The 20,543-nt window shown below is 37.5% G+C and overlaps 1 protein-coding gene and 1 long non-coding RNA gene across 10 annotated transcripts in view; one reads left to right on the top strand and one right to left on the bottom strand.

The window, feature by feature from the left end:
* The window catches only part of UNC5D (unc-5 netrin receptor D), a 537,391-nt gene extending 530,088 nt beyond the window's left edge, over nt 1-7,303 (top strand). For all 9 annotated transcript variants that reach the window (XM_077849119.1, XM_077849121.1, XM_077849112.1 and 6 more), the window contains one exon: nt 590-7,303. In XM_077849119.1, coding sequence (XP_077705245.1) covers nt 590-794 — 205 coding nt within the window. In that variant the 3' untranslated portion in view covers nt 795-7,303. The remainder of the gene's footprint in view (nt 1-589) is intronic.
* Nucleotides 1-20,543, bottom strand: part of LOC144284526 (uncharacterized) — a 46,623-nt gene that overhangs the window by 550 nt on the left and 25,530 nt on the right. The gene's annotated exons all lie outside the window — the stretch shown is intronic.

Genomic DNA, 20,543 nt, shown 5'->3' on the forward strand with positions numbered 1-20,543 from the left:
GAAAATTTAAACACAACAGTAGAAAGAATTCAGAGAAAAAATAAAGCATTTTGAACAAAGAGTGGAGGAGAATTGAACCAGGCATGAACAGGAAAGTACGATCTTGATAAACAGAGGGTAAAGAAGGAAATGGGTCTTCCCAATGGAGAGAATAGATTGAATGAAAGCAAAAAGCAAAGTATTACCTAAGTCAGCATTAATGGCTCAAAGGGCAAAGGAAGACTGAGTATGTCAAAAAGCAAGCAACAACATAAAGAGAAAAGTCAAAAATAAATGTCACAGTATGAGAGATTAAAAAGGTCGTTTGTAATCCCAGTGATACTTTTTATAGTTACAAAGGGGGACAATCTGGAAATACAGGAGTGGTAACCATTTCTGATGCACTGAGTTTGAGGAGGTGGAGAGAGATCAAATCTGAGCAATCCCAACGTCATTTGGAGACCTGTCCCTGGCTCCCATTTACATACTACTCCTATTGTAAGAATATCCACCGCAAGTCATTCTTAATTTCCTTATAGTGATTTTTATTTGTTCTTTAATTCCGTCTTCATTTTTGTTGTTCTTTCTTTCTTTAAATCTCTCTGTCTAGGAATTTGTCTTATTTTGCTACACAAAGTAGTCCATCTGCTGTCATTTTGAACCTGTGGGAAGCTCGTCATCAGCATGATGGTGATCTTGACTCCCTGGCCTGTGCCCTTGAAGAAATTGGGAGGACACACACGAAACTCTCCAACATTGCAGAATCCCAGCTCGATGAAGCCGACTTCAACTACAGCAGGCAAAATGGACTCTAGTCCACGATCGCTCATGAGACAGTGATGGCCAGCTTCTGGACATTTGCTTTAAATGGGAAAGAGACAGCTTTCTGCCCAGTGGCATTTGGAGAATTCGGCCTTCATTTACAATCAGTGAGAATCCCTGGTTGAAGAAACTGAATTTTATATAGGTATAATATGTTAATAGGGAAGAGTACAAGCTCTCTTAAATATAAGAGGGCTCTACTGTCTCATCTGAATCCACACTTGGGTTCACACTTGATGAACTTTCTGAGCTTTGGAGTGGTAAGGATAAAGTGAGGGCATAGTTAGATCAAAGCAATTGTGGGGGAAAGATGAGCTACAATAAAGCCAGGAAGGCAAAGATTGAATCGTGCATGTCTCAAAACAGGTTTTTAATGATGTGCCCCAAAGGGCCAGCTGATTCTGGTACCAGATTGTCAGGCTTGTCTACCAACTGGCATCCAGTGATGTCAACAATCATTGTAAAACTGGCTTTTCTAAGTGAAATGGGGTTGCCAACCCATTCGTAGGACTTTGGTAATGTCAAGGAAGGCATTTAGAATTTAGACTCTGAGTACATCACACCAGCACCGATTCTCTATTTATCCTAACCACTTAATGGAAATAAGATCAGAAGGTAAGATGGACCACAAACTAGTTCTTGCTGTGTATGCCACCTTCATTCTCTCCCAGAGACAAATCTACCCACATTCTTTCTTCCCCTTCCTTACCTATAACATAGGAGTGGTTTCAAGGAGGCTAATTAAACTTCTCAATATGGAAATTTACTTCTCCTAACTCAACAATGCAGAACCCTCTATTCCCAGCCCAGCCACTCAAGGTGCAAAGTGCTATTAGAACACAGCTTATTACTTGGATTTGGGGGGAGGGAGTATCAAATCGAGCCCAAAATAGGACAGGGACTGCAGATGCCAAAGGCCTCAGATAAGCTATAATTCTAGGATAGAGGTGTTGACCCATTCTCTAAACATTTTTATGAGGGGATGAGGGGTCCTGTTCTACTTTTCAATCCAGGTTCTTGAAAATTTCTAGCCACCTTGATACTATGTTGTCACAAAATCTTTCCATAGGGCTATAGGGCATCCTCCTTCTGCTTCTGCTTCTTGAAAAATTAGCAGATAGTCTTTGGTCTAAATGATAGGAGTAAATAGACATGAGGAATAGGTCTACCACAATGTCCCAGAAACCACATGCATTGTTCTGGAAGCTTTTAAGCTCTGATTACTCAACCTCACTAGGTATGCTTTCTCTACAGGATTGTTAATATGGGACTCTTGCTTTATGGTTCTTTAAAAAAAAATAGGCAATGATGTTGTGGAGAATTGAAGTCCACCAATAATTCATGAAACTCACCTTAACATTTTACTCCATCTTTTATCCTATAAAATAGTTTTTGAAAAGATGTCCTGGCAGACTAAAGATGTGCCGATCTGTTCCTGCTCATCTTCTGGTGGATGTTTTAATCAGCTGCCCACAATCAGAACAGGCGAGGTCAAGGACCTAGATTATCTACAAGACTGATCAGCTACTTAGAGGCTGGCTACATTAAAATAAAATCTAGTCAGGGAATGGGGGTGTTGGGGAGTACTTGGCAATGGGGTTATGATCAATCTTTTTTTTTTAATGTTTTTGTAAGTCTCATGTAAAACAAAACAAAACAAAACAAAACATAAATCTCCACTGAAGTAAAAAAGGCCTAGAGATAGGAGTAATTTATAAAACCATGAGTAAGGCATTAGCAACTCTTGAATGCATTAGCCATTTTCTCTAACTAATGTGTGGTATAGGTCTCCTATATTGGATGAAAGGCTTTGCTACATGAAATTCAAAAGCATCTTGCTTTTCTCAGGAGCCAAAGGCATATCATATAGAACAAACAAATCCTCTTAGAACTGCTGAGCATATTTTCAAAATACCTCTCTAGATCAAGCAAAGACCCTTTTGCTAACGTGCTCTACTTATTTATTCCTTCTGATGAGCAAAGAGAAAGCAGAAGAGGGTAAATCATCTGACACCCTTGCTAGCATTTCTGGAAGAGCAAGAATGTTGCTCTTCCAGAGAACAACGTTGAAATTGATGGTCAGTCACCCAAAGTAAACTAGAGAGTTTATTGGCATGGTAGTATACAGAAAGAAGCTGCGTTGATTTTAATAATAATTTGCAGGAAACATCAGAGAGAACTTTTGTAAGTTTCCACCTTGGAGGACTTTTGTTTTAAAACAAACCATCCTACCCATTTTTCCTTTTCCTTTCTAACTGGCCTTATATGATTGCTTCATATAACCCGAGAATCCACATAAATCCTTTTTAGATCTGATATGTTTTTAATATCTTAAAAAATTTAATATCTTCCCTAGAATCTAGATCATTTTAAGCTAAGAGATTATCATCCACCCCTCAACGTCTAGAATTTCCAACCATGGGCTTTTTTTTTTTTTTCTGGTGGGAGGGGGGCTTGATTTTTATAAATTCACAAGATCATCATACCATATTGAACAACAAAGGAAGCAAATTAACACAATTCGCTGCTGACTTCAGCCTAAGGTTCGAATCCATCTTTCAACCTATTTTACTCCTTCTTTTCATTTCTTTTATTTCTGCTAGCATCCTACATAGGATTTCTACAGGAATATGTGAAATTCTGTGGCCGTTGCACATCAGGATCCTATTTTACAATAGAATTCCAAAGAGAACCTATGTTTGCGAGATTTACCGACATGGTTGGGGAGTCGGGGTGTCAGGAAAGAGCGGAAATCACAGATCAGATGGACTTCACTGACACTTGAACTTGTGGTTACTCACTGTGACCTTAAACCCTTTTTCTATTTTAATATTTTCCCGTCACAACACCAATGCCCCTCTAGAAAGAGATTCACTTGTCAGTACATGTGCTTACCTTAGAAGTCTTATTGTCCTAGTGTAAAAGGAACCCACACATGAAAAATGGGCTTGAATACTTGGCAGGTTGCTTAAAATTTTTACAAAATATCCCATTTAGTGCCAAATCTTTCAGTCCTCAAAGGCATTTAAGTCTAATGGTCATGCTTTAAACAGGACTTCAAATTATGCCACCAAAAGGTACACTTCACAGCTGTACCAGACTGCCGCTGCATCATAAAGTTAATTTACAGTTTTTACAACATTGCTTGTGCAGTCTTACCAGTTTACATCAAAATCCTTTAAGCCAAAAGGAAGCTCACTCTATGGATTTAAATGCAAACTTCATTTACTGGTGCAGAAAGTCTCGTAAAACTCAGATGTACTCCCACAAAAATTTTATTGGCCTTTTTGTAAGAGATGAATAGGAATTGACACAATTCTCTTTAAAGAGGGGAAATTTTCTCTCTCTTATTATTTTTATCTCCAGCTGCAGGTGTTCTCCTGTGCCATGGTCCCTACGTTTTTCTTTCAGTTGACTTTGAGAAGGGTTATTAAGTCAGATGACTAAACCAGGGTTCTCTTTGGATTAAAAGTTCTGGATTTGTTGCCCCTATTTTCCTTGAGAAAAATTCTCAACATCACAAAGTGTAATATGAAAATGGTATATAGATCTTCCTCGACTTATGATGGGGTCATGTCCTCACAAACCCATCGTAAGTCAAAAATATAGTTAAATCAAAAATACCACAGCCGATAGCCTAGCTGATGCACACTCAGACCATGGGCATTAGCCTCAAGTTGGGCAAAATCATCCAACACAAAGCCTGCTTTGTAAGGAAGTGTCGAAAATCTCATGTCATTGATCAAATACTGTACTGAAACAAACAACGGAATGGTTGCCAGCATCCTGCTGGTCTACCCTTGAGATGTCATGGCTGACCAGGTGGGGGGCGGTGGCTGCCCGGGGCCCAGCCAGCATCACGGGAGAGTCATCCCTCATATCGCTAGCCCAGGAAAATATCCAGATTCAAAGTTGCTAGGACAGTTTCTACTGAATACCTATCACCTTTGGACCATCGTATAAAGTCAGAACATTGTCAGTTGAACTGTCATAACTGGGGGACCATCTGTAATGGATTTTAGATAGTATTCTCCACTTGCCAAACCTCTGGCAAATTTACCCATGGATTTCAAACTGTGAGAAGATCATTGAACGTGCTTGCTTTTCCTTTTGCCATTTTCACCACAATCCCTTAGTCCTTCTGTAAAGGTGTGAAATAATCACTCTCAGATGTGGTGAAGGTGAAATTCCCTCCAAGGTCTCTGTCCCAGATCTGGGAAGGTCATGGGAACCTGACGGGGCTGAAATACTTGCTTCTTATGGCCCCTCATGGGGCCCATTTCCATTACTTTTCCTCATGAAACATTGCAAAGTTCTGAATCCTGGTATCTCCCATTGACCGGACTAGGGGTCACATCTGCAGCAAATGGGAGAGCAAAATGTTGTCCTACAGATAGTGACAAAATTTTATTAGCCCTTCAGTGTTAGTTGCCATAGCGCTGTATTTGAAAAATCGATGCTGTAGCCAAAAGCTGAACGGCCACCCTTTTCCGCAGCTTCCACTGTTTTGTCTGCATAGAGTTTTCCTGAACTACAAGCAAAATGTATTTTGTCGAATGTCACAAAGTGAAAATGTTGCTAATATTAGACGTGTTACATATTTTGTGTTTTTACTTTCCATACTCTTTCAAAAGCTGCAGTTCTAAAAGCTGTTTGGCTGTATGGACAGCATGTGGTGTTCTTTGCAAAAGCAATTCTAGGAGAGCCAGCGTCTACCATGGACTCCTCACATCCCCATTCCAGGGTCATCAGCAAAAGAGCAAAATGGCAATTCTGTGTGCTATGTTTTTTTTCAAAAGATAAAAAGGGGATGGAAATTAGACCTGGCTGTTAGTCACTAGTGTGTAGTACTGTGATCTGAAGTAGGAAATTTAACTCACATAGAATAATTGTGGTGTTTGAAGCAGCTACTTTGCTTTTTCCTTTTGCTGTGAAGATCATGGATTTGGAATGTCCTCATGAGGTGGACCTAAGACGGTGACAGTGAACTTCATGTCTTAGGGTCCACCCTCCATCTGAACCCAAAGATTAAAAAGGCAGTAAGCTTCATGTTTAGGCCTAAGCTTAAAAATATCCTCCCCCACCCCTATGATTGAGTTGGGCAGAGGATACATCCTCCTTTCCAAAAAGTTACCGCCTTGAATTATAAAATGGATCACTAAATTGGGTAAAGTAACTCTTGCATGAGTGGAAATGTGTGTTAAGTACTTTTACAAAAAAGGCATGATTGTGACAGAAATGTCCTTTTGCCTCAAATCTTGCTAACCCCAAAGAGTGTTTCCTTATTGCAGGCATTATTTACATACAAATTCCAAAATGGCATAAATTGTACAAGTACCTTCAAATTAAAGAGATACAGGAGGTAGAGATTTAACAATGGTTCTATTGAATTATGGGAAGATGATATTTTAAGGGAATCGTAAGCAGAATATCTTGCCTTATGACCCGCATCACTGAAACAGACATTACAATCACAAATAGATCTAATAATTCCAATATCCCTCCATTAGCGAACTCTGATGATGCTAAAGTAAGATCACCTCTTACAGGGAGGCTGTGATCTAAGCTTCATCAGAGTGTAGTTAAAAAATTTCAATCAGAAACCCTCTAGAGGGACCAGTCTCAATCATGCAGGCCCTTCCCATTCAACACATTTCTATAAGAAGGTGAAACTCATTGTGGGAATTTTCTGGTCAGGAAAACAATTCTCTCCTTTCTAAATTGGAATTAAGACAGATTTTAAATTTCCCATTCTTCACAGTTGTTTCTAATTGGTACACACAAGACAGTGTCCCCCCCAGAAATAGTGCAGATAGAAGCAATTAGAGGAAAACTGGCTTATTCTCCTGACCCAAACTCAACAAATCTGAGTAACTGTTTACCTCCATTTCTGTATGAAGAACTTTAAAACAAATTTCGTTTTCTTCTGTTTATTTTGGGAAAGTACATGGAGGAGGAGGGGTGGTTTTTTTCGTGATTCATATCTCCAACCCATACCACTCTCAACTTTTATTTGATGTGTTCAAAGCCAGAAGAAAAAAAAAAAAAAAAAAAGCAGAACTGAACACTTAAATTGACATGAAGCTGAAGGAGTGAGCAAGCCAGAGGAGAGTTTGAATAAAGCATGGCCTTGGCTTCATACCACACTTTTTGTGCCTTGTATTATCAATGTAAATTCTGAATGTTGTACAGTAAATACTTGGATGGACTTCTTAGAAAAGGCTGCACTGGCTTCTTTTTCAGCACATGTACATATCTATAAATATATATACATATATATTTGGTAATGCCAAACAGCTGTGTTATATTGTACTGAACAAAATGGACCGTTTGGATGTTTTATGTAGAGTTTGCAAAAAAAAAAAAAACAAAAAAAAACAAAAAAAAAAAACAACAACAAACAACTGGATGGTTACAGACTTTTCAAGATAAATGTACAGACGTAAATTACCGCATATCAGTTATTTATGAATAAAGAGTCTTTTATTGACATTTTAGGATATCCATGAGTGGAAATTTGAAATCTTCCTAAGGAGTACCCCCTCTATATACTTTCTGCTACATCCTAGCAGGAACTGGAATTCCCTCTACATCAAGGACAGTTTCCAAGTACCTATTAACGTATTGAACCTAATTTCTCCTTGTGGCCTCAAGAATTAGACCCCACGAAGCTACTGGAAACAAAAATGAGATTATCTCCTATGGTTCTCAACCCAACCACCACCGTGCATACACACAAGTTAGGGCGTAGTTTTACAAACCATGAGAGAATCCCAACCTAACGTAATTGAGATATCATTCACCTTAGACCTCAAAATGCTTGGGTTATTTTTTACAGACACTATAGAAATTTTCTGCCTTTTCATGGGAAAAATGCTACAAAAATAAGTACAATGTTGCACATTGCAGATAGTTTCACTGACTGAATCTGTTTAAAATGTTTTAAAAATGCTGAAGGCTCCCAAGATCCAAAGAATGTAATCATAACTGTTTACAGCGGTCAGAACCAGTTTAAGATGGTTTCTGACGTATTTCAATTAGCCATAAATTAAAAGAAGGCCACAAATTGGTTTAAAATCAGTGTTTTCCAAAATTTGTCTTTAAACAAAATACAATTAGCATAGTAAGATAGCAGGTTTTGTACCCCCACCCCTGCTCATTAAATTAAATTTGGAAAACCATCCCTAAAATGAAACTGCATTCTCTAGATTTCTGAAAACCTTTAAGCGTATGATGGATCTAATGTATATGGTGGATCTCTAAAAGAGGAGTGTATATAACATTTTCTAAACATTTTGGACCATGTAATTCTTTTTATGAATCATCTTATAGGACTAGCAGGGATGATAGTATCCACAAAGTGGCTGTGAGAGGTTCCAATGCTTTAAAGCTAATTAGAATATATTTAAGTTACTGGTAGAATGAGAATTGGTTTTAATTAACTAGGTAAATCAGTATGATTAGGAAGAACCAAGCCAAAGTTTCAGAACTATTTTAATAGAGCAAATAAATCCAATCTGAGTTGATCGACTATAAAGAATGCTACGGCTGGCAGAGAGATTCAGATACAACTAGCTCATTTGGATAAAAATATATCAGCTTGAGCCTCTAATAAACTGTTCAAAATATTTTTTTTTAAGTTTTGTCTGAAAAATGTTTCATCTACCTAGGAACTGGTTCTGAGTGGATTAAGCTACTTTGGGCTAATGTTTGTTCCCTGTAGCCAATATTTATTAGAATTTGATCAAATTTACTCTGATAGGGTTATATATTCATTCAAAAATATTTATTTAGATCTGCCACATGGTAACAAAGCCCGGATTCAAATCCTGCCTGTGTCATTTAGCATTTAATATCAGACAAAATACTTATGTTTCTACTTAAGTATACAGGGATGATAATAGAATTTTAGATTCTTTCCAAAGTGTAAAGATTAAGTGGAAAAAAAAAGATACATGTAAAATCCTTAATGTGGTACTTAATAAGCAACTGAGCGTTCACTTTTACCTTATTTTAGAAAGGAAATAGGCATGGTAGTTAACAAAATGTGTTGGAGATCAACACAGGCTACATAGTAATCCTGGAGTCTGCCATTCTCTGGGCATGTGACCTTGGTCAAGAAACTGTCTTTAAAAGGAGATAATCCATCAAGCTCACTAGGTACAAAGTAAATGTTCAAGAATAGTATAATAAATATAATGACTAAACACATCTCTATTTCTGGCTCATCCTGGTTCTGAACAGAGATGTCCTAGAGTGTTCACTATATGATCATAGTAAAGTAACAAGAGGGCCAAAGACGTACTCAATTTTAGTCTTTCTGATAGCTGGCAGAAAGTTATTTAAGGCAAAAAAATAAAGTAAAAAAAGTCTTATGGCCCTTAAAAATAAGTAAAATATTTTGTTTTTCAAATATAAAGGTTAATGCTTAATACAGTAAGCTGTGAAAATACTTTAATGAGATCCATTATATCCACCCACCTAAAATGATTTTAGGAGAGAAGGAATTGGAGTCAGATGATGGGGGAAATACATATTTAAAATGTGTCTATCACTAAGACAAGTAACATTTTGTTTGAAATAGTAATAATCTTGCATAGAGTAGATACTCCATCAATGAGAGGACCCATTTTCTGACAACACAAAGACCTTAAAATCTTGAGTATATGTACAAATTAAAGAGTTATCTACTCTTTATTATTATCTTTATTATTACTCTGTATGTGCCAGACCTTCTACAACAAAGCAGGCATTCATAAAACAAAGCAAAACAAAACAACATCATGGACTCAACTTTCATGAAGCTTCCTCTCTCTGTATCAAGAGGTTATCATGCCATCAAAAAAGTGCTGTGAAAGAGATGAGCACAGATTGTTAAGGGAGAATAAAGGAGGGGAGGTGAAACCAGGTTGTATGTTGTGAGGGAAAGTAACAGGGACATGTGGTCACTGGGATAAGATTTAAAGATGCTGTATTAACATAGCTATCTATAATAACACTTTGCAACAAGCCCCATAATCTGTGGCTTGGAGTAACCATTTATTCTTCTTACTGAGTTATGGACCAGTAGAAAGGTCCTCCTGATCTGAGCCTTGCTTGGCTGTCTCAGCTGAACTCGTTCCTGTATGTGCTGCTATCTGTCTTGGAGGTTAACTGTGCTGGCTCTTCCAGACCCGGATCTTGACGTGTCCAAGGCCTTGGCTAGGATGATAGGACTAAGCTCTGCCCCACAGTTCTTAATGACACAGTAGGTGCAGCTGGGGATGTCCTCATGGTAAAGGCAGAGGAAGAAAAGCATGGAGAGGTTTTTGAAGAATAGTCTTGGAACACCATCATTTCTGTGATATTCTGTTGGCCCACATAACTCATAAGACTAGCGCATTCAACACAGAGGGAAATAGAATCCAACTCATGATGGGAACTGTTGCAAAAATGACAGTGCTTTAAAGGGAGTGGATGCAAGAAGGGTGGAGAATTTTGCTCATGGTTTCAATTTCTCCATCGGAGAGAGGTAAGGATTTGTCAGATAAAAATAAGTGGGGGGGGGGGGGAGCATTCAAACAGGCATATTAACATTGATAAATAGATTCATAAGTATTTTATTCAGGAGAGGCTACCATACAGCTTTTCATGCTTCTAGTTCTTATAATCCACTAGATCTTCCATAATTGCACTTTCCAAACTTTCACGCTATGTTATTAGGTACTGATCCTATGTTTAGCCATAAACACGGGCAACATGGGAAAAGCGGAGTTAATCACATCCACAGGGGCTTCTTTATTGTAAGAATTCTCAAAGGTTTTATTTACATAATAACGGGTAGTCAATAGTTTTTGAATACTTTCAATCTGCTAGGCATTTTACACAGATTCACTCATTTAATCCCCTAGCAACCATATGAAGTCAGTACTATTATTGCTCACATTTTGTAAATAGGAAAGCTGAAAAAAGAATTATGCTAATATGAATTTTTAATCACTTAGCCAAGGCTACAATGTCTACAACATTTTCCAAATATTTATCACTTACTCCTACTTAATGAGCATGTAGTAACATCTTGCAATTAATATTCTGGGATCCACTTTTCAAAGATGTAGAAGAGATAAATTGGGTCCTCCATCCTAAATTAATTCAGTCTAGATTTTCTTCAACTTTTTCTCATCTACCAACTAATTTCTTTGCATTTTGCAAAATTTTTCATCTCTAAGCATATGCTAAGCCCATGGCAACCTTTTTAACATTTTAATTTTTGGCTACGAATGCTTAATTTTACCATGTTCCTCTATAATTAAAAAGGCACACATAAGACTGATAAGAGTCAGTTGTAAATATTTTGCTCCACCTTCTAAAGACTGCTTTAAAAGCTGGAAGCATCTTTCCAATGAAATGACTTGTAGCAAATAACCTCGCTTTCTCTAAGCTCAGAGAAAAATTCAACATATTCTTCCTCTCAAAGGGGTGAATGTTAGGTGTCCAGCCAGGAGGAAGATGCTGTACAATTAATAGAAAGAGCCCAGAGCAGGTTAAGAAGGCATTAAACAATGAGAACTCTAATCTTAGCTGTCATGCCTACCAGTGGAATCTCAGACAATTCAGTTTACTTTCTGAGTCCCAGTTTCCTCATCTGTTAAATCAGCATCATGCATATCCCGTCCCCCTTTCCATATCTATCTGTTGCCAAAAGAAAACAATGTGATCAATATAGGAGAGCAAACTATTAGATATACAGGTAAAAAAAAAATTCAAATGACCCAGATTTGTTCATCTCCTCAGATCCCTAACTTGAATAATTTGGTTAGGGTACCCAGAGAAATAGGGATGATCTCTTCTCCCAGCACATGAGCTTGAAACATCCACATACTTTGAGAAAAATCATCAAAAGGAGTATGCTCTTGAGTGAAAAATTATGTAAAATGCTTAGGTTAACTACTGATTCATCATCACCAAAAGAGCTTAAGAAGTTAACACATCTAGGGGACACCTGAGTGGCTCAGTTGGCTAAGCATCAGCTATCATGATCTCAGGGTCATGAGATTGAGCCCTGTGTCTGGCTCTGCCCTGGGCATGGAGCCTAAAAATTAATACTTCTTCCTTTTATGGGCCCAAACTACCATTTCTTTGTATCACTCTTTATATTCTTAGGAAAAATGGACAATTTACCCTTTAAGTGTGCCTCCTATTGACTCTACTTTACCCAGGTGTTGAGTTGATTTAAAAAATAATAGTTATTATCTTCACTGGAGGAAACACTTGGGAGCCATGTGAATACAGCAATGAACCAAAGCTACCCTACTCACAGAGATTTCATTCACTCTGAAGGGAGGCAGAGACTAAAGACTAAATAAGGAGAATATAGAATCAGACAAAGGAAAGAAGAATGGGGTTGCTGGGGGGTGTGATCCAGGTTGTCAGATACAGTCTTACTGAGGCTGGCACTACTGACATGTGGGGCTGGATAATTCTCTGCTGTGAAGGGCGGCACTGTACTTTACAGGATATTCTGCAGGATCTCTGGCCTGTACCCACAAAATGTCAATAGTCCCTACCAATTATGACAACTAAAAACATCTCCAGACATTCCCAAAGATCCTCTAGGGAGCAATCACAGCTGAAACCACTGGTCTATAATGTGTTGATAGGTCACAGTAAGCAGTTAAGCTAGTATCAAAGACAAAATCGTTGGAGAATCAAAACTCAAGGAATTAGAGTAGGGAGGTAGAAGCATCATCTATCTGCAAAATTAAGCCCAGTGCTTCTGTTTTTAAGGAGAGATCAGCAGCCCTGACACATTGGAAACCATCAGAAGACACTAGAGTTGGTCGAGACATGTAAGAACCTTCCAGAGGGTTCTTTCCTGGTACAATCAGAACAAATAAATGCATTAACAAAAAATGGAGTGCTTTGGAAGGGAACCTATTCACATATATGAAAGATTTTTTTTTATAGTGAATACATTGAATATGTAATTCTTTATATTGTTAAATATAAGAATTTGCTGTTTCTCAGAGAGTTAAAAACATCTCACAGGTAAATACAAAATGAACATGTGTCAAAGATATATGTAACCATTTAAAGAAGAAATTGATTAACGTTAGCCCAAAGAAGAATTTGAAGAAAACATACATATGTACACACACAGAGACATACATGTGCATACATATGGGAATTCTGAAATGGAAATGCTAATAGAGAAAAAACTGATTGATATCTTATAGGGCAATAATAGATGCCCTAAAGGATATTGGCCAATTTTGTTATATTAACTTATATATTAATACAATCAATATATAATAATATAATAAACACACAGTAAATAGTACAATATAATAAAAATACAATACAAATATAATATTTGTGGTTATATTTTCTACTCAGTTGTATCTGGACAAAACTCATTTGCATTACTCTCAGTTTTCTATAGTTTATCTTCTCCTGCTACAGACCTGTAATGTAAGCAAGTTAGCAGAGGTCAAAGGAGCACATCCCTCCAGAATCAAACAGTCCCAGATGGCCAGTTCAACAACACCCAACACTTCCCTGAAAAGACGCTCAGTACTTTTTTTTGTCCATGTTCAAGTCTTTGACAAGTTTTTCTTGACAATACTCAGTGTGTCTGGAAAATCTCCTGGGAGACTTTTATTTGTGCAGCATCTCTCAACAACTTTCCAACTCACTACTGTGCTTTGTTTTCTGGTTTTTTCCCTTCTGTTACTCCAAGAATTGGCAAGTCTGTTTCCCTTCTTTGCCACCAACATCAGTAACTCAACATCTGAAGCCACGCAGGGAAGACAGAAGTCACATGGCCTCTCCTACTATCATCTCCATCCTTAGCCAAACCTAAGCAGTTGCCAATCCTATACTTGTTCGACGACTGTTGTTCAGAGCTACTATATAAGAGGTGAGCCTGTTGAGGAGGAGGGGGAGTAAAAAGAGTCAGTTTTGATGTATGAGGCTTCATCCATCACTGACATGTACCAATGCTCCTCTTTTTCTTTCTTTCCTGTTTTCCCCCATTTTCAATATAATTAGACTCAGGGGGACTTGATATTGTCTTCAAATATTTGAAAGTCTGTCATATGGAAGACAGATCACACTAGTTCTGCCCATTCCCAAGTGGTAGACCTAGGGCCAATTCTGCAGAAACAACGAGACTTTCCCTCCCCCCTTATCAGGGGCATAATTTTCATAGAGCTGTTCAAATCTGGGATGAGCTTTTAAGGAATCTTAAAAGCTTCTGATCATTTTGATCCAGGACTTCCGTTAAAGCATACAAACAGTGCCCACATTTTTCAATTTTGGTCAAGTCCTTCCATCCTAGGACATCACTCAGACATTTTTTTTTCCCCTTTTTCCCTTCAAGTTGAGATTCTTGGTTCCTCCCACCAGCAAGATTTTCATTCTCAGGATTAGTGCACTGTTTTGGTAAAGGCCAGAATGTAAATATTAGGGGCTACTGGGTCTCCGCTGAAAGTACTCAGCCCTGCCACTGTAACAAGAAAGCTGTCATAGACCAGATGTAAACTAATGAGTGTGGCTAGGTTGCAATAAAACTTTATTTAGAGATGCTGAAATTTGATTTCCACGTAATTTTTATGTGTCCAACATCACTCTTGATTTTTTTAAAGCCTTTAAAAAATTTTTAACTATTCTTAGCTCACATAAACAGGTAGCAGCCTGGGTTGGCCCAAGGGCCATAGTTTGCAAACCTTGCTCTAGCCTTTCCTTATCTTCAGGAGGGACAACTTGTCCAAAGAATGAAAGTAGATTCACTGAACTCCCAATGATGACTCTGCAGGTTGAGAATCTGCTGTGCATTGGGGAAAATAAGTCCTTATGTATTAATGTTTTTTATCTAAATGGTCAGTCTTAAAAAGTGGTTTTCATTGAAGATATAATGATAGGGTGTGTGTGTGTGTGTGTGTGTGTGTGTATTTTGAACACAATATCGGGATTCAAAGTCAGAAATGCAATTAGGGAATTAGAAAGCAGAATTTAAAAAAAACAAACAAAGCAGAATTGTCCTGTAATTGATCCCAGCTCTGCAGTGGTACTTCTGTACTTGTCAGAGAGCTTCTTTGGGATAAACTATTCTGTAGTCTGACTCACAATAAAGTTTTGACTGTATAGGTACCACATTATTGCCTTGTAAAACCAGAGCATCCCCTTCTACTATTATCCATTCCAGGCTTAAAGTATAATAGATTACAATAAAGTCTCTCTTTATAAGATATGTTTAAAGATTATTTCCCAGTCCATTTGGTAGCACTTATGTTAATACCACCAAGGCAGATCCCCAAAAGGTACTAGCAAAAAATTTCAATAGCACTTACAAGATTTTTTTCAAAGGGAAGTTCTGCTGACAGCTTTTTCTTTTGGAGGAACCAGCAAAAGGGGGAAGTTCTAGAGTACTTATCTCTGTTTTTTACCGATTTGTTTCAATAGGTGAGGTTTCATCCATCACTGACATATACCAGTTCCCCTCCTTTTCTTTTCTACTTTTTTTTCCCCAATTTTCAATATAATTAGACTCGGGGATGGGGAGACATGATATTTGTCTTCAAATATTTGGAAGTCTGTCATATGGAAGAGGGATTAGACTTGCTCTGCCTGGTCCCAAGTGGTAGAATTAGGACTAATTCTGCAGAAGCTTCAGGGAGACTTTTTTTCTTTTTATTCCTTACAGTGAATGTAATATTCACATAGCTGTCAGATAGGATGAAGTCAAAGAATTTCAAGTCACTAAAGTGTTTGTATAGAGGCCAGACTACTACTTGGAGGGGATTTTGTAAAACAAACCCGAACATCATAAAGTAATTGAAATGCCAGTTCTAAGATTCTGAGTCAGCAAACTGTTACCATTATATAATAGCAGCTGTATTATTTGACTATTTACTATTGTCATTTACTGTACTGAAATCTACATGCTTAATACAATAACAAGGTCAGTACTGTCAGTGTTTAAATTTTATAAATGATGATACAAAGGCCTGAGAGGCTAAAGAATTTGCCCTAAACTACACAGCTAGTGAATGAAAGATTCTAGATTTCAATCCATGCTTTTAAAATTATGCTGCTTGTTTGCAGTGGTGGCATGTAGTGAGTTTTATGGACCCGATTTGTGTTCCATGATAGCTTTTAATCTAAGACAGACAAAAGTAAAAAATACAGATTATATGCTTGGAATGGCCAACAGCTGTTAAGTGAATGCATCAACACGTATACATCATGAAAATGTGTTGAATGTAAAGAAGTTGCAAAACAACATGTATAATATGACACTATTTACATAGAATTTCAAACATGCAAAATAAAACCATAAGTTATTTGGGGCACATACATGGACATTAAGATATCCACATGGATGGGAATAAGACCTATTAAATGAAGTAGCTACCTCTAAGGAGTGAAAGAAATGAAAAAAACTGAAGAAAGTTGAGAGGTTTTACCTATATACTTGTGAGATGCTTTGGTTCTTTAAAAATTAGAGTGGGAAGACAGAGTGAGGACACAAGTGGCAGAGCATGACCAGGACAGAGACAGGGACAGAAACTAAGACAAAGATGAATCTGAAGCAAAGATGACTAAATGATAAGACTTTTCAAAGCAGGAACATATATATATATATATGTTTATATACATATATATGTATATATATATATTTATATATATATGTTGTTTTTGAATACTTCTTATGCAATCTCAATGCTTGTAATTTTTTATTCAAAATATATATAGGGACACCTTGGTAGCTCAGTGAGTTAAGCATCTGATTCTTGATTTCAGCTCAGGTCATGATCTCAGCGTTATGAAATCAAGCCCTTCTTTGGGCTCCACACCCAGTGCTTAAGATTCTCTCTCTCCTCTGCCACTCCCCATCTCAATCAATCAATCAATCAATCAATCAACAGAATGTATGTAATTATGACAAAGCAGAAAATCTTTCATGTAGCTCTGTGGCACATTATGTACATATTAGCCTTCATCTCTCATCTCTATTGCCTTAAAAAATGGCACAGAAGAATGAAAATGGAAAAAGAAAAAAGAGGGATAAACTGTCCATAAGCCCACAAAGACAGGAAGAATGGGAAAGGATTAAAGAGCAGTGAGAAGAAATTAATTGGAGTAGAGGAGTGGTAGTTAAAGTAGCATATCTGACAAGGTTGCACCCAGACCTTCAGGGTAGGAGTCTATAGTAAAACATGAAAAATGCTCAGCAATCAGAGTCAAAAGTTATAAATCATTCATTAAAATTTATTGAGTGCCTAATGTGTGCCAAGTGCTGTTCCAAGTGGGGATATGTAGCAGCCAAACAGTGAAGGTGGGGATGTGGAGTTGATCAGCAAGCAGGATTAATTTTAAACAATCCTTTGAAATAGGCTTTAGCAATTGCAAATAGACTCCCAGAAATTTTCTCCATCACATGAGGTGGCTGTCCTATGCTGATCACAGAGGTTGTTTACTTTGAAGAAGCTAAAATAAACCAGCTGGAGAAACATTTCAGGTACAGCTACAGAAAAGAATATGTGCCATGCTCAGAACAGGGAGAGTGACAGTGAATATATTGAACTCTCAAGACCATGGTACACTCTTTCCCATGTCTTGTCTCAGATAATGCTTGTATCACTCATGCAGGAAATTGGTGAGTTCCTCAATAAGGAAATGAAATGACTGAAAGAGAAGAACATTGGATACTGATGTTCGGAGGCCCTCAAACAAGACAGTCAGGGTCAGCCTAATAACCTTACCATGAAGCTTATCATTTGACAAGCCTTACCCATCCACAGAGTTTTTAAGTTGGGGTTTGTGTATGGACATCATTCTAAAATATGAATATAAGGCCAACGATGACCAGACGTTTGAGGAGAGCTTCAAGAAGCCAAAAGTTTACCAAAATCGAAAGAAAATAAAATAACTGAGGAAAATAAAAACAAATAAGAGGAAGTGATGAGACTCAAACTAAAAATACAAGACAGAAATACTTAAAAACACCTATGATTAATATTCTTAGAGGGATAAGACATATAAGTATAATACATGAAAAATTCTATTTTTAAAAAGTATCAGAGAACAAAAAAGAGCTGAGAACTAAAACTAGGACACCAACATTTAAAATAATTCCATAGAAATATTTGTAGTTTCAACTTACTGATTGAGAAAAACTCCCAAACCTAGAAAAAGATAAGAAAATTAGATGAGAAACATGAGATTAAGGAATTAAACTTGGAAGTTAGTATTCAATAATAGCCAATCCAGAAAAAAAAATAGCATTTAAGAAGAAATTGTCCAGAACAAAACAAAACAAGATTCAAATGGCAGAGCAGGACATAAATTGATAACTCTTGTGAATGAAGGGAAAAAAAAGATCCACAATAGGTCATATTACTTGGAAATTTCATAACACCTCAAATAGAAGTTCTTAAATGTTTCCAGAGCCAAACAGACAAAAGAACATGAGGAAGGATGTCTTCAGTCTTCTCTATTGTAAGGAAAATGATTTGCGGGACGCCTGGGTGGCTCAGCAGTTGAGCATCTGCCTTCTGCTCAGGTGGTGATCCTGGAGACCCAGGATCGAGTCCCACATCAGGCTCCCTGCCTGGAGCCTGCTTCTCCCTCTGCCTCTCTGCCTCTCTCTCTCTCTCTCTCTCTCTGTGTCTCTCATGAATAAATAAATAAAATATTTAAAAAAAAAAAAAAAAAGAAAATGATTTGCAATCCAGCATTCTCTACCTAGCCAAGCTATCACTAATATAGGGGGATAGAAAAAAGGTATTTTCAGACAGGAAAAGTCTCAACATTTTCTTTTCTTAGGGAACTCTGGGAAGATATGCACATGAAAACAGAAAAAACTCAGAAGAGAAAATTCGGAATCCAGAAAAGGGAGCTCCAAAACAAAAGAGAAGCAAAAGTGATTCCCAGGATGTTGGTGCAGGTTCTGAGATATTGCTGAGCTTCAGCTGTAGAGGGGAACCGATCAACATGGGAACAGGAAGTATCTGGGCTTGCAGAGCAAGATCTCCAGCAAGAAAATAAAACAGAAAACCTGAGCTGTTTGAATATTTTCAGGTGATGTCTTCAAATCTGATAGGAGCTTTGGAGATAGATTTGTAAATGATAAAGAGATCACCAAGCAAAATTAAAATGTGGTAAAGAGGGCCACCAGGAAGGAGTTAACATTTTACAAGCAAATGTAATTGTGATGAACTACATACATGGTTCAGCTGTGAATGACTATTTCCTGGTCTTGGTAATATAAACTCAGAGTAGTAATCTAACAAAAAGTGTGATGTATCTTCATCGGAAGAAGAGAATAACTATATTGACAGAATAGGGTGTTTATGAGTGAATGTGGTTGTGTTGTGTGTGCATATCCTTGTGTGTGTGTGTGTGTGTGTGTGTGAGTGTGTTAAGTATTTAATAGAATGAGATTCTCATCCTCCCTAGTAGGTATTCTATGGATAACATATAAAGCTTTAAAAAAAATCAGGAAAGTAGTGTAGAAATAGTATTTACAAATACAGAAGTAAATACGAAAGAATAGCCAAAAATTGAAAGGGATTTCCTCAGGGGAGCAAGGATTAGGAGTGAATAGGATAGAGAAGAAAACTGCTATTTTTCAGTATAAGCTTAGAAGTACCGTTCAACATTTTAAAGCTTATGTGTATATATTACTGTAATAAAGAAAGGGGGAAACAAATGAATATACAACTAGACAATGAGGCATTTTCAGAAAAACAAAAGGACTTCCATGGCAAAGGCAATTTGCCACAGAAGGAAAGAATAAGTGCCTAATTGAAGTGGAATACCCTCAACATGTATTTGTTCACTTTCAACTGTAGAATGGGGAGAAAAAAGAAAGAAAAAACTTTACCAATCATGTTAATACACTTAATCTCAACTGAGTGGAACAGGAACCAGCAGGAGGCCACAGGGTACCTGTGTAATTGTCCTTTCTCTGAGTTTTTATGTTTTTTACACAGTTCTGCCACCACCTTCAATATCAAGTACCCTTCTACAGATGCAATTAAAATTATAATTATCCTCAACCTCCATGGTGTTCTTAGGGTTTGTTATGTGTATTAAACCTGATTGAAAATATGTCATGAGTAGATGCCTTTTCTGACACATAGAAGTTTCAATCCAAGTCAGATCAATGATGTAACATTACTTCAGGCTGTGGGAGCTGAGACAGGTCAGAGCTACAGTAGCAGCAAGAAAGATAAATTGCCTACCAGAAACACAGACAACCAAGCATCTCATCATACATCAAACATCTCTCTGTTCTGAATTAAAAACAAATGAACAAACACACATATACTTCAAACCCTAGAAGGTGAATGCTCAGGATAGTGTGATCAAGAAACATGAGCTATACCAGGCATTAGATGATTAAATAAAATCAACTATATTCTTTCCATTGTGCTAGTTTTTTTTTTAAGATTTTATTTATTTATTTATGAGAGACACAGAGAGAGAAAGGCAGAGACACGGGCAGAAGGGGAAGCAGGCTCCATGGAGGGAACCTGATGTGGGACTCGATCCTGGGGCTCCAGGCTCATGCCCTGGGCCGAAGGCAGGTGCTAAACCGCTGAACCACCCAGGGATCCCCATTGTGCTAGGTACTTTATGGAATACAAAGGAAATGTACGATACGGTTCCTGGTCTCAAGAAGTATGCAGTCTAGTTGGGGAGACCTGACTGGCATACATGACATGTAAAGAAGAGATTTGGAAACTCTTATGAAT

This window comes from Canis aureus, chromosome 15 (assembly GCF_053574225.1).
Source record: "Canis aureus isolate CA01 chromosome 15, VMU_Caureus_v.1.0, whole genome shotgun sequence".
NCBI lineage: Eukaryota > Metazoa > Chordata > Mammalia > Carnivora > Canidae > Canis > Canis aureus.